Source organism: Syngnathoides biaculeatus, chromosome 14, assembly GCF_019802595.1.
Source record: "Syngnathoides biaculeatus isolate LvHL_M chromosome 14, ASM1980259v1, whole genome shotgun sequence".
Lineage (NCBI taxonomy): Eukaryota > Metazoa > Chordata > Actinopteri > Syngnathiformes > Syngnathidae > Syngnathoides > Syngnathoides biaculeatus.
Genome location: NC_084653.1, coordinates 20,517,474 through 20,533,253, shown reverse-complemented (window position 1 = coordinate 20,533,253; position 15,780 = coordinate 20,517,474). Strand labels below are relative to the sequence as shown.

General features: G+C 41.3%; 1 protein-coding gene across 1 annotated transcript; it reads right to left on the bottom strand.

Moving 5' to 3' along the window:
• Positions 1–2,521: 2,521 nt before the first annotated feature.
• Positions 2,522–15,406, bottom strand: gmppaa (GDP-mannose pyrophosphorylase Aa). The gene is made up of 12 exons (XM_061842288.1): positions 15,243–15,406; positions 13,427–13,524; positions 13,238–13,341; positions 11,484–11,676; positions 11,275–11,334; positions 11,047–11,177; positions 9,011–9,145; positions 8,749–8,846; positions 8,616–8,662; positions 7,937–8,029; positions 5,190–5,358; positions 2,522–5,084 (listed from the first exon to the last, which is right to left on the bottom strand). The coding sequence occupies exons 1-12, from the start codon at positions 15,280–15,282 to the stop codon at positions 4,984–4,986; spliced, it is 1,269 nt and encodes a 422-aa protein (XP_061698272.1). The 5' UTR covers positions 15,283–15,406; the 3' UTR covers positions 2,522–4,983.
• Positions 15,407–15,780: the final 374 nt, after the last annotated feature.

Here is a 15,780-nt window from a genome sequence, read left to right as displayed (position 1 = left end):
CACGCTCATCCAGACCCTCCACCTGTCTTCTCAGGTGGAAACATCCCCGGACCGTCGCCTGTGGTCCAACGGGCCTCTCGTGCCAGACCGGCGCACGCTCGCTCCCGTATCCTTGCACACAAACACGGCCGAGAGAGAAACGACAGAAGCTGTTTTCTATTCATTTCTTCCGGGACTGGAGCCGATTACTCTTAACACTTAACAGATGTGCTCGTTGCAAAAACCGCATTTGCCATTATGCCATAATCAAGCGATAAGAAAAACAATAATTACTTATCCGCTCCTAATTTGCCGTCTTGTTAATCTTAATGTTAGATGTTTCCCGGCGGTAAACAGTTTTGCGCATTCCCCTCCTATTTGAAGGCAGTACAGTAGAAAATAAACATTATTACGCTGATCTCTTTCCCACGGGTCTTGTTCTGCCAACTTTCCATCTCCTTTCCTTGAGTGCCTGAGGGAAGCGCTTGTGCGAGAGCGGTTGCTGACGCACCGCAAAAGTGGACTTTTGAAGTCAATTCAGGTATTTTATTCTTAAAATCGGCGGTGTGTAGCGTTTGATTTGAGGAGATGTGAGAAATATACAAAATCTTGATAAGTCGAAAAACAAAAGCGAGACTCAAACGACTGCTACTTTTGTAGCCAACACATTCTGATGGCCATTCTGTAGAAATTGACCTGTTTTTTTTTTTGGTACAGATGGGCATGATAATTGATTACTAACGTTCAATGCCATCGACGGCTTCACAAGTCAAATATCAAAGTTTACTGGGAAGGGTGGCAGTGAATGAGTTTTAATTAAATCCTATTGACGTTTAGGAATATATGCTGAGGGGTTTTGTCAGGAAGGGCATCCGGCGTAAAAACTGTGCCAAACAAATATGAGCGTATCATCTGAGATGACGCGCTGTGGCGACATAGGGGCGACCTACAAACCTTATTTTCGACCTATTATTTGACTCAACAAACATACGCATTACTAACTCATTAAGCATTTTAGATACCAACAATACTGCACTTTGTGTTTTGAACATTCTTTAATGGAACTTTAGACACACTAATTATCCATCCATCCATCCATCCATTTTCTTAGCCACATATCCTCACAAGGGTCACGAAGGATCTGGAGCCTATCCCAGCTGTCAACAGGGAGGAGGTGGGGTACACCCTGAACTGGTTGCCAGCCAATCGCAAACTGATGGTCAAGACTCAAGTAGGCTAAACTGAAAGTAAACAGATCAGTTTTTGATCACTTGATCATTTTTTTTGTTTGTCCGCCATGTTGGAGGTCAAGACCGAGGGCATTAGTCGGGTTGGAAAGGGATCATATGCGTGTTTGATCGTCGTCAGAAAGTTCTGTCTGTCACTGCCGACACGTGTGCGAATTTTCTTAGCCACTTATCCTCACAACGGTCACAGGAGTGGTGGAGCCTATCCCAGCTCTCAACGGGGAGGAGGCGGGGTACACCCTGAACTGGTCGCCAGCCAATCGCAGGGCACATGGAGACTAACAGTCGCACTCACAATAACACCTAGAGGCAATTTAGAGTGTCCAATTAATGCAGCATGTTTTTGGAATGTGGAAGGAAACAGGAGTGGTCCTCAGAACTGTGAGGCCAACGCTTTCCAGCTGCGCCAGCGCGGCACCCACTCTCCAATACATTTTTTTAAAAAGATACGACGCATATTTTCATGTCGCTTTAATAATTGCCTGCCTGGTATTTGATAGTGATCACATCTCAGACCTCACCCAAATAAAAACAAAACAAGCGCGATCCAAAATGGATGGATGCTCCAATTGCACAGAAGGCATCTGAGCCCTCACTGATTCCCCTTTGAGACACTTTTACCCGCAACGTTGTTAAGTGCAATGCTTCTGAACTATTTTACTGACGTGATTGTGTTTGACAGGTTACCCTTCTCAGAAATTACTGAGAGTATTTCCATTGTCAAGACAGAAAATAACACAGGCTTCTGGAAGAAGGGAAAAAAAAAACAACGCAAGGAACATCAAAACGGTCTTGTCATCTTGTTTCTTTTTTTTTTGCCATTTAGCCCAAGGGAAAAACATTAACAGGAATCTCAATGAACTTGCAGGTGACTAACTTGTTTCTATCTGTCAATCGTTGATACCGCTACGCTTCACTAGGGTTCAAGACTGCTCAGTGTAGGATGATGATACCATCAAAAGTGTATGTGCAAGTTGTGCAAACGTCTTCAACGAACCTGCATGATGAAAACTCATCCAAGCACAGGGGAGAGCACGCAAACTCCACACAGTCCCGGATTCCAACTCCGAACTGTGTGGCGGACCACTAATTCTTGCTGCTGCCTTCATTGTTTCATAAGAACGGTAACTGTATAAAAATAAACATGTTATCATAACATTTGACTTACCGTGTTATGCAGTATTGACTCTTATTCATCCAGATTAGAATCAGTAACTATTTGTGAATCAGGAAGAAACAACATACACAGTGTGTATTTTTTTTTACAAATTTGCATCAAATATTCCGTAACAGTACATTAAACATTGATTTGTGTCATCAATTCACATTTCTTTTCTGTGGAAGCTTTTCTCAAATTTCTTTCTTTCTTTCGGCTTGTCCCATCAGGGGTTGCCACAGCGTGTCATCGCAGATGAACGCTCATATTTGTTTGGCACAGTTTTTCAGCTAGTCACAGAAAAACTTTGCTATTCATGGAATTCCCAAGGATACCACAAGATGGCGCCGAAACCACGGCTAATAGGAAAGTCGCAAATAGCGACGAGGAAGTTTGACGAATGGATACATTTGCATGTTAAAAAGGTTCTAAGATTTGCCTGGGTTGTGAGTGGAAGAAGATGGTCTTTGTCTTTTGGTCTTCTGACTGACCATTAAGACAAAGCCAAACTCAAATAAATGGCAGATTTCTTTATTGCCTGACAATTAATATTGTGAGGGCAAAATATGTGCACTTCTTCAAACGTTTTTTTTTCCATTAGACAATCTCTAATTCATTTTTTAAAGGTATGTAATATGAGTTTATTTACATTTCGGGATCACAGTTTGTAGTTTACTTACATTTTAAACATTCAGACAATTATAAACATTTTGCTTTGCGATTCTCGCCCGGCCTTGGTCCTTACGAGCTTTGTATACTTTTGTTTTTGTGAGACATGCATTAATAATGGTCTGCAAATTAGCAATTGTACCTTGCGATGAGCTGGTCAGCAGTTCATGGTGTACCCCGCTTCCCAATCTAAGTCAGCTGGTACAGGCTACACCTCTCCTGCGACCTTAATGAGCACAAGCGCTACAGGAAATGGGTTGATGCTACGTTGCACATAAGGTAGCTGCGCCCTCAATGATTCCCACTTTGATACGTTCACCTGCAAGGTTGTGATGTGCAGTTCTTCTGACCTATTTTACTGACATACAGTAATTGTGTTGGACAGGTTGTCCTTCCCTGATACTACTGAGCGTAGTTCCCATTGTAAAGAAAGAAAGAAAAAACTCCCAAAAGACTACATAAAACCCTTTGTAAACCGCATTTAGTCCAAGCGAAAAACAAATCTTCGCAGTGAACTTCTGTGGAGTACAGAAGTCTTGATTGCTAACTTTGGCCCCAGAAGAAGCGCATTTAAATCATGATGACGAGGATGCCACCTAAATTGCATGTGCAAGTCACTAAACTAGCCGTGCAATTGAAAAAAAAAACACTAGTAATGTAATTAGGAGCAGCAGATATGATTTTTTTTTTTTGTGTGTAGCCCATGTTGATTATGATGCTCGGATGGGTAAATGATTAACTCGCCAATTAATTCTTATATTAATAATGAGTAAAATAGCTTCCTTTTGGGTGCCACAATGCTTATAACAAAGATATTACAGACAGAACAGAGGGGGCCTTGCATACAACAACACTTTTGATATTAAAATGTCATTTAGTATTTTTTTTTACCTTTACAGCAAAAGAAACAGCATTTTTTTTCCCTTGAAATTTCTTTTGTTTTTTTGGAGGGTGGGAGGGATTCCGTCAAGTTACCGGCATATTGAATTTAAAATAAAAGAATATTTGCAACAACAACAAACAAAAAAAACATTACAGTTTCCCAATTTGAAAAAGAAATATCTGGAATTAGCAGTGTACATCGCTTTAAAAGGATTTGCACATTATATTCTGTTTTAATTTGTTCTATGCAACCATCCCAACTTAAAGTGGAAATGGGATTTGGCTCCATTATCTGAATTTTACATTTCTTCCTAATGCCGCAATAATTGAAATTGAAAGTGCACAGTTGATAATGACGGTTGAGGAGCTTATTAAGTAAATGCTAATATGCCGTATCCGCCAATGGGTACGGTTCATCTAGTGAATGCAAATGCTCGATTTAACCGTGTTCTGTTGATTTTATGAACAGTCGAACAGTCTGCCCCCCCCCCCCCTCCCCGCTATGCATGCACACGGAAAGAAAACTATCCAACTTGATTGCAATGTAAATACCAAATCGCTGATTAATTTCGCTGGTAGTCAGCTTTTACTGACACTCGTACGACTAAATTGTTTCAAAGTGCCACGCAAATAACGAGATCTAATTTTTAACCACTAGTCAATTTTTATTCACTTACAATTACTGTTAATCCTTGAGGAAAAAATGTGTTCCTCTATAAATCCCTTTATACGTCATATTAACATCCACCAAATATGATACAGTATATTACTCTTGCACTGCCGGTAATTTAACATTTCGGTAAAGTTATTAAGTCTGGCACTTACAGCACTTTTCAAGGTGAATCAACAAGTATGATTGCTCTTCCTAATACCACTGACACCCAATGACGCGTAAAGCCTTGAGGACAAATACATAAAAATCTACCTTTCAAAGCAGCTTAATGAATGTCCCGTATCGTCGCTCCTGACATCTTATATACAGTAACTCAGGTGCGTTGTGTGTATCCCTTGCAACTGAGAGTGCGGGGGAAACAGTGTGAGGAAGATTAGCTAGAGAATAATTTGGTTCTTGAAGCTGCGGTTGAGGTCTTTGTGTGGCAGGACAATAGAGTTGAGGATTATCACCTCTCTGGGTATGGACACATTACAACCTGAGGGTGAATAAAAAAAAAAGTGTTATAATTACAAGCTGGTGCCTGGTATAATGCAAAAAACGTAAAACAACGAATAAACAAATGAAATATAAAGAATATTACCAAGAATAGTAATGGATGGGGTGAGCTTTCCTTCCCTGAAGAGGGTCTCACTGTCAATCTTTGCGTATGGGTCATTGGGGTTTGGGTCACTGGGAGTTCCTTCAACTCGTGCCCATTTGCCAATCGTGCTATCCCATCCTACAACGCTGTTCAGGACACAGCAGTGGTCCTGAAGGTAAAAATATGGACACAAAAATAAAACTATCAATCATTCTGTAGAGCTCGTGCACGTGATGTCACCATTTTCACGGCACCATATTGCCGGTCAAAAAGAGCTGCGCGACAGTGTGCGGGACATTGAACCGGAGAAGAATATTCACTATGCCCGAGGATTGTTGTGCTGTTGGTTGTTACAACAGACGAGACAGATATTCAAAGAGATCATTCTCTGGAATACCGGCTGAAAAGACCAGAAAATATTGATGGATTTCGAAAATTAAACGTGATGGATGGTGCCCAACCAAATACGCACGACTGTGTACCTATCACTTCACTTCGGGTAGGAATTATTCTTCTCAATCTAAAATTCCCAAGAAGTATTTATAATGCCAAGTTGGCACATTTGTGAACAATCCGTTTTAAAAAAAAATAAATAAATAAAAATAAAAATAAAAAAGACCGAGTCGTCTCCAACATACACGGAAGCGTGTTGCAGCCACACGTTAATCTTCGGTAATCCTCTACCCAATTTACGTTTTTTTTTTGTTTTTTTTTAATATGCATTGTTCTCAAATGAGTCCAATGCGTATTTAGAAAAAAGAAAATAAACCGTAGGTCACACAGAGGTTTACATAGGTTAATTTGTGGCCGCAACACGCTTCGTGTACGGAGGAGCCGACTGTCTAATTTTTTTAACGCATTGTTCTCAAATGAGTCATGGCATTATAAGTACATCTTGGGTAACGCTACGGAGGAGCCAACTCGCTTGTCCTCCTTTTTTTCCCAAACATAGTTAATGAATGCACGTTTGTGTAAAACCAGGGGTCATTTATTTAAATATTAGTATTTGTATTGAATACTCGCTGAAAAGATCGATGGATTCCAGCAAAGGTTAACATGTCGCCAAACACACTTCCGCGTTCACGAGGCGTCAAAACCGTCACTATGTGGGATTTATTCCTGATGAGAACAGATCCAGCAACAAAGTATTCGTATGCGTCCAGACTTCTATACGCTTCAAAACTTTTCCGTGTAAATCTCGACGACTTACTCACAGCTCCATGTGTAGATCCAGCTGTCCAAGACAAGCGGAAGCAAATTGACAGTCCAATTTCTTATTGCGAAAACATCGATTTCGACATTAAATACGGGTCCTCTACGCCGAGTTTATGTAAATTTTCATCAATATTTAACACCGTACAGTCGTTTATTTTCACCTTCTAAATGTCTGAGTACTCTGGGCGTCGTGCTCCAAGACATTTCCATGTCGTCTCCAACCGACTTAGCATTGAGCAATGCTTATCTTGACCGGCAATGTGGCGAAGTGAACAAAAGTCACGTGATTTTATGACGTAGGTGCACGAGTTCTACAGGCGATACACATAGAATCCATTAAGTTATGAGCGTGCTGACCACTGTGATCCAGCCACGGTGCTGCCTTATACTACAACACCAGGAGACAAAATACAAAGTCTTCAACTTCAGTCATTTCATTCACAGACAGGTTGATGGACTTTTTCTGTTGGACTTTGTATTTGTTCCTCAGACTCTCACTTGTGGTGATGTTTATATTGGTGGATTGTCACTTCTTTTCCTGTGGAGGGCCCTTTTTACGCTCAGCGTTGCAATTAATTTTCCCTGATCTCATCTGCATGGCTCTGTAGTGTTTTATCCCAACTGTGTTTTCATCTTTGTCATTAGTCTGTACAGCTCCCCTGTTTTCTTGTCTTTATTTACAGCCAGTGTTGTGCTCTGGCGTACTTGTTAACTCCGCTGAATTGTTCTTGTCTTTGTTCCCTGGTCTATCAGCATTTGTGTTCTTGTGTAAAAAGGGACCTCCTCTGTTGCACGCCTGCCATGAGCTGCTCGCTTGTATTTGCGTTCTCCACACTTGTGACAAGTGTTTTGCTTTGTGTGCAAAGTTGGTTGTATAACCATGACAAAACACTGCAAAGGTGTCAAAAGTGACTTCTATGGGTTTTGCAGGGGTTTCTGCCATTTTTAGCGTGTCTGTGGGACATGCAGGGAATAGGTACAGTACATACGAATGATCGTGTGCTAGTGTCAGAATATTCACTCCTTCACGTCCATGTACTCATGTTTAGCTCCGTCTGTATACTTTCTTTACATTTTACCGTTGAACAGTAACGACATCAACAGTCCTTTATAGTCCGCGTCATCAACTTTTGTGACATCATCCACCCAGCATCTTAGTTTACTCAATTCTAGTTTGTGTTCATTCATTACACTGAACTTTTGTCGCATCTCCTCGTGTAATTAGTTTTTTTGCTCACGAGTATCTCATAGTTTTGTCTTTCATGCCCTTGCATCCTCCTTTTGTTTCATTGAAATTACTTTTGGGAGATTTTGTCTACAGTTTATTTTTATGTATCTGAATCACAGCACAACCCTGACAAAAAAGAAAAAAATGCCTGAAAATGTTTTTTTGCAAAGCGATGGTGACGCTCATGACAATCAGATCTGGTCAGTATAAATCAATTGTAATCTGATTACAATAAAGTACTCTCTCAAACTATAATGAAGAAAATGTCTTCTTTAATCATATCAAGCTAGCTTTAGGGGCTTACCTGCAGAGTTGCTCCATGAAGGATAATGGATTCCCGCACTCTAACCCCGGCACCAATAGTAACTCCAGTACCAATGGAGACGTTAGGACCCAACTGCATGAAAACAAACAAAACAAAACATGACATGTACCATAATTCCCGGCCTACAGAGCGAGTACATTTGTAAAGGAAATACCATTTGGTACATACAAATGCCGCAGCTGCGTAAAAGCCGCAAGTGCCTACATTGTAATCCACATTCAAACACTAGACATTTACAAAGAAAGATGGTACACCGAAAGTTTAACACTAGCGCAGCACTACCATCAGTGCTAACGCCACGCTAACGCTAACAGGGCTGGTTAAAATAAAACGTATCGATAGATATTACTGAGACACGCCAGCACAGCGCAGCGCTAGCAGGGCCGGTAAAATTCACTTCCTCGGCAGATATATTCCACCGGTCTCATTCTTAACTTTAACGCTCGAATGCCCCCCTTGCGGCCATTAGAAAAAATGCACAAATTAGCCACATAACTGCATAAACCACAGGGTTGAAAGCGTGTGGGGAAAAAAAGTTGCGGCTTGTAGGCCGGAAATTACGGTAATTACAATTATTATTTTCATCAATTCGACACGAGTTGCTTGTGCATCACATTAATAGTGCATTAATACATTAATAGTGTTGGATGGCACTTACTACAGCGGTGGGGTCAATGTTGGCAGTAGCATGAATATAAACATTTCCTAGAGAACAAAATAAGAGATTTTATAACGTTTTAAGTCGATGCAATGTTTGAAGGCAATGATGCAACGGTGTGAATGAGCGCTACCTCTTATTTTAGGGCCGCCATCTTTATTTGAAGCCAGCCTTTCCGGATGACTTTTGTGATATTGGTTGAGGTACAAGCGGCTTGCATAAATTGCAGACCTGCGGAAGAGAAAAATTTTAGAATCATATTAGATACATTTTACAGTGGCATCGAAATACACTGTAAAAAACGAGCGAAAACTGTAGTGTGTTAAAATACGTGATCGATGAACAAAAAATACTAACAGGCTAAGACAATGACGACGTTCATCTCTTTCACTCACCCTGCCGATTTGATCTGGCTCCAGAATCTGAGTGTTTTATAAACGTAGAGTTTGCCATGTCCAGCAAGGGCAGTGAAGATGTCCTGCTCCAGCCTGATGGCTTCTGCTCTGTGCCAACCATTGTTCGTCTCCTCTCTGCCAGCGACAAACACTTGACTTCAGTCCTCAGATTGATGTGATGGATGTGAATTGTACACTTGTGCAACATGATGACATACAATTGATGTCAATGGTGGAACAAAATAGCCACAAAAACTAAGAAGCAATTGATTCCAGTGATTAAATGAAAAAAAAAAAAAACATTGGTCATTGGTTGTCAGCCATTCCACTTAATAATGTAATGCGAGGCAATCTTTTTAAAAGGTTCTTGAATCTAAATTTGATGTTTTGAGAATGTAGCCACTTGGATGATGATAACCTGAAAAGCCAAACAAAGATTTATCAAAGGCTTGCCGTATCAGAATTCAGAATTGAACGCAGGCGCGATTAGAGTTAAAACGCATCACTTGTCAGCTCGCGGTTCAAACCAAAGCCCATCCGTACATTTGATCAAAACCTAAAGTGGATGGCTCTCCATGCTAATCAGTCCTTCTAAAAGTGTATTGTGAGAGCCGGGAGATGAAACGGTGTTAAATATTGATGAAAAGAACTTAAGGATTCCACTCATAGAGGGACATTCACCGAAAGGGAGGTGTAGTTTCAGGCAAAGTCATCCCTGCGAGATTTTGCACTGCATCTACTTTCATTACTTCTAACTTCTATGATGAGAAATTCTGCTGATTAAGCGTAAATCTTGATTTAGGTGAATTGTATCTTGCGTTAGCATGTAAGGATGGCTACACTTTTTCTGATACATGTAAAAAAAAAAAAAAAAAAAAAAACTTGAAGGATAATATCTAGATAACAAAACACAAGTGTAACTGCACACCTTAACAGAAAATACAATTTTTCCCCCACTCCTATGAGTGACTAGAGTACAGCTTTCACTTTTTGACTATTTGTTTAGGCTGAGCTTGAAAAGTACTCCCCCCGCACCCCGCCCATTTGGACCATTCAAAACAAATGTTTACTTCATCTGGTTCAAGAACCAAGTAACACTTTGACCACGTACGGGACGTCCTTATACAAATATTCTTCACAGTGCAGTTGTTCAAAGTGCAGAATTGGACAAAAGCACAAGTGTTTATCTACTCATGGTTATGTGTGAGCCGCTGGATTTTTCCACAGGTCAAATTCATGTGACAATTTGTCCCTGGGAGGACCAACTAATGAACAAGTATCAAGGGTTTGTCATCATTTAGATAGGTCGTTAATCTAAAGCAACCTACACATTAATTGTGTTAAACCCGGCTTGGAAAATAGTTCTGCCAATAATCTTCTTGTTAAACCTCCTCAAAAATTTCCAATCTGGTGCCTCCCAAACCCAAAAGCAAAAGCAAAACGGTTTTACCACTTTGAAGCAACCTTGTGCAGTTTGCGGAAGAACCATAACCACCATTTAACCATTAATGTGTTCCTATTGTTACGAAGACACAACCGTAATATTTCACTGAAACACTTGTTGTTGTTTTCCTTTCGGCTTGTCCCTTTCGGGGTCGCCACAGCGTATCATTTCAGATGAACGCATATATATGTTTGGCACAATTTTTACGCCGGATGCCCTTCCTGAAACACTAATTCGGGAAAAAAAAAAAAAGTTAAGAGACAGGCATGGGAAACTATCACCAAAAAATCCTATGCAAAATCAGCCATTGCTGCTAGGTAACTCACATCAAACTAGAAGTCCACTACAACCACACCGTGCAGTTGACATATGCCAACTTACCCGTCATATGGAAAACTGATGATTGTGTGGGAATACACAAAATCATGGTGGAGAGAAGAAAAAAAAAAAAAAAAAGGACAACAGATGAAGCGAACCAAATTCATAAAATGGTTCCCCCCGCCCAACACACACACACACACACCACACACACACCACACACACACACACACATGGATACATGGATGCCCTAACAACAAGTTCCACAACTCACAGCATCATGTCTTGTTGATTTTTTTGGAAAACTGCTCCAATATGCTGGAAAATCTCTGGGTTAAAGAGGTAGATACCACAGTTGATGATGTCGCTCACAAATGTGCTGGGCTTTTCCACATAATGCAAAACCTAATGAAAAAAAAAAAAAAGTAACTGTTACGGTTTTTAGTGGAACCAGAGATGAGAAGATGAGTGTCTATGGAAATAACTCAGGGAGGTCATATACCTCATTTGTTTCCTCATTTTCAACTATGCAGCCGTAATTCAGGGATTGTTTTCTGTTTGCCTGAAAAAGGAAACGGGAGTGTTAATGTTTCCATTTGAAATGGGTCTGACGAACCAAATGCTAGAACAGTACAAGGTCGAAAATATCAAGCAAAAGCGTCTGTGAAAAAGTTCTATAATGACAAAAAACTGCCAATCCTGATAACTCACCGTCGTTCCCAGTATAACAAAGCTGTTTGGTTCTCCGTGTTCTTTCTGGAAGCTGAGCATCTCTGTCAGAGGAAAGGCTGAGCACACATCAGCGTTAAAAACAAAGAAAGCCTGGGGACCACCGGCGATGATTTGATCTCGGAAGTGATAGATGCCTCCTCCAGTACCCAGGGCCGCATATTCCTGTAAATACCTTGTGCACGAGAAAAGTAAAGCTACGGTAAGCATGCCTGCCGACAAACTGAAAGACGAGGTGGGTGAGTTGTTCAGGCGATAGATTGTTGATCCGTTGTGCTCTGCATGCATGGATTCAACTCCCTTCCTCGTCGGAGTTCATTATTTGTGGCGGCACTGACTTCAACCCCTATGGCACTGCGGCTTTCTTTATTTTCAGGTCACTGCTCTGTATAACACCACTAACATGGTATGTTGGGGACAAAGGTCCACACCCCCCTTCTTCTTTTCCTTTCGGCTTGTCCCGATTAGGGGTCGCCACAGCATGTCATCTTTTCTCATCGAAGCCAACCTCGTGCATCTTCCTCTCTAACTCCCCACAGTCTTCACGTCCTCCCTCACAACATCCATCCACCTTTTCTTTGGTCTTCCTCTCGTTCTTTTGCCCGGCAGCTCCATCCTCAGCACCATTCTACCAATATACTCACTCTATCGCCTCTGGACATGTCCAAACCATCAAAGTCTCCTCTCTCTAACCTTGTCTCTAAAACATCCAACTTTGGCCGTCCCTCGAATGAGCTCATTTCTAATCCTATCCAACCTGGTCACTCCGAGCGAGAACCTCAACATCTTCATTTCTGCTTCCTGTTGTTTCTTCAGTGCCACCGTCTCTAATCCGTACATCATAACCGCCCTCACCACTGTTTTATAATCTTTCCCCTTCATCCTAGCGGAGACTCTTCTGTCACATAGAACACAAGACACCTTCCGCCAACAGTTCCACAAGACAAGGACGTGGCTACTATATTTTGAGGGCTCCCTGTGAAGCTTTGAAAACCCTTAACAATAAGCCCATGTCGTTTTTGGTTCAATAAAATAATAGGTAGCGTTTCAAAACATGGTGTACTAATATAGTACTTTTTTTTTGTTGCGGCGAGTTGGTTATGTACGCAGCGGTCAACTGGCTTGTGCGCGGGTGTGAGTCGCCGACTGTAATTTTTTTAGTGGTTGTCCAGCTGCATTGCTCAGAGTGCAGCGGGCCTTAGTAGTTTAGAATTTGGGTCGGAACCAGCCATCGTGTTTCATGTTACTCCTACTTAATTTCTTTTCCTGAAATAATCTGTTTGGTGTCGCTCAAAAACCCCACCACTCTTAAGTTCCATCCATCCATTTTCTTAGCCGCTTATCCTCACAAGGGTCGGGGGACGTGCTGGAGCCTGTCCCAGCTGTCAACGGGGAGGAGGCGGGGTACACCCTGAACTGGTTGCCAGCCAATCGCAGGCCACAAACAGAGACAAACAGCCGCACTCACAATCACACCTAGGGGCAATTATGAGTGTCCAATTAATGTTGCATGTTTTTGGGATGTGGGAGGAAACCGGAGTGCCCGGAAAAACCACATGTAGGCACAGGGAGAACATACAAACTCATCACAGCCGAGTCCGGGATTGAACCCGGGACCTCAGAATTGTGAAGCCAACGCTTTACCATCTGATCCACCGTGCCGCCCACTTGTAAGTCATCAAACTAATTTAACAATGAGACAAATCAGTGTTTATGTGACTTGAATTGCTGTTTACCTGATGGAAATTTTAAATTCCTGTTGAGCATTGAAAAGGAATCTGGTGAGTTCATCATTAGGCTGGTAAAACCCAATGAGTAGTATCTCCTTCATATTTGGTACCTGTTGGGAAAAAAACAAAAATCAGTAGATGGTGACAAAACTCCGTACAATATGAACGCCACCATAAACTCGGCAATGCTGTCACCTTGGCACAGGCTTCGATGTGATGCTGCAACATGGGCACACCGGCGATTGGAAACAAGGGTTTGGGAACTTCAAATGACAGCGGCCTAAACCTTGTGCCTGCAAGGGAACATGTCACACACAATCAGGTGAAAAAAGCAGGGCCGCCCACACTTTTCCTCTCAACATTCACTTCTTCTGGGGGGGATCCTGAGCCATTCCCAGGCCAATTGTGAGACAGATAAAAAGAGTGACTGCTAAATTGAGCCTTTCCGCTTAGCTCTCTCTTTACCACAACTGACTGATACAAAGTCCGCATCACTGCATACACTGCAGCGATCCGCCTGTCGATCTCTTGTTCCATTCTTTCCTCACTCCTGAACAAGACCCAAAGATATTTGACCTCCTCCACTTGGGGCAGGATCTCATCCCCCGTCTTGAAGGACCTTGGACTCAGATTGAGAGATGCTGATTCTCATCCGAGCTGCTTCAAACTCGACTGCGAAGCACCCCAGAGAGAGTTGGAGATCATGGCTTGATGAAGCCAACAAAACTTGATCATCTGCAAAAACCAAAGATGCTGCACTAAGCACGCTGGAGAGACTACGTCTCTTGATCGGCCTGGGAACGCCACGGGATCCCCCTGGAGGAGTTGTACGAAGTGGCTACGGATACGGAGGTCTGAGCTTCCCTGCTAAAGATACTGCTCACACGACCTGACCCCAAATAAAGGGACAAAGATGGATGGTTTGATGGATCTCCTGTAACACTGTAGCCATAAGATAACTGTACAGTATTATGAAGCAAAAACACGTAACTAGAGTATTTTCTCAGTGTGCCAAAGGAGGGTCAGACCTCGTCCGGATCAAATTTTCCTCATGCACCTGATTGGCTTTTCCACATCTCTATAATATGCTTTCGCTCGTCAATGCTACATTGGTAAATGTTATATTACATTGATGTGGCGTAACATGAGGAAGGATAACTCCTACCTTTGAAATGTGAGAGAATAATAATTTTATGACGACTACTGAGAATATACAAGCAGTGATTTTATGTTAGTAAAGTTTGAGCGGGTATCGGGACTACAAGACACCTGTTAGCATCCTGATTTAAAACATTAATATAATTAAGCCATTTCACTGCACTATTGACAGAAGGTGCCGCATCCTTTTAATTACTTCTGAACTCGGTGGAAGTGTTGGTGTTACTTTTGATTGCTAATTTAAGTTTTAAAATGGAAAAAAAAATGTATATCTCGTAAATAATATAATCACACTAGTGCTAGTTTCAGCACTTAGTTTACTTAGCAGTCCTGTGATGCTATCTGTAACAAATGTATCCATACTTATAATTACTATTTTTAGGATCATAAGCGGCACTAAGGGAGATAATTCTCATGATACAGTAACAAACCCTTGACGATACATGCTGAAACTAACACTAGTGTGATTATATTATTTACAAGACATGTTTTTTCCATTTTAAAATTTAAATTAGCGGTTAAAATTAACACCAACACTGGTGGAGCAAATTATGTCGCCAGTGCAGTGAAATGGGTTTATTATATGAATGTTTTAAATCAGGTCGCTAACAGGTGTTTTGTACTCCCATTACCCACTCAAACTTTACTAAAATAAAACCACTGCTTGTGTCCTCGCAATAATCATGAAATTACTCTTCCCTCACATTTCAAAGGTAGGAGTTATCGTTGCTCATGTTAGGCCACGTCAACGTAATATAACGATTACCAATGTAGCACTAACGAGCGATAGCATATTACAATTTTAATGCCCGTATATGACAACCCCCTGACATGACGAGCCGTTAATTCTTACCTTTCTGAGGCCCGCCTATTAAAATAACCGCCTTCAGCATTTTGAACAATCAAACTGTGAGTAGTTTCTGACCCCCCAAAAAAACTAAAACTAAAAAATACTGGTGAAAATTCACCAGCGCGACTTCAGCTGTGACCACTTCCGCATACAAACGTGACGTTGCAACCAACATGGAAAACATGGCGCGGATCGGTGCCTTGGAATAAAACAAATCTGATTGTCAAAATTGGATTTGATGATGATCCCGGCAAATACATTATCAGGATAAAAACTAATACAGTAAATATATATTTTTAAAAAAGGAAATACAAAATACACAGTGAAATGCAAATGTATGAATTAATTAGTACTTGGTGAAGATGTGCGTCAAGAGTGCAAAGTGAATTTTCTGTAAAAGTCTGTGTCCAAATGTTGCTAGATGTGGCTTACTTTGAATTTTTATATGATTAATCAAAAGTAGATTTGATTACTTTCAACATGGCTCCAAGCCCACGCAGAGAATAAATGCTACCCCACCATCCACTTATATCATTTATGT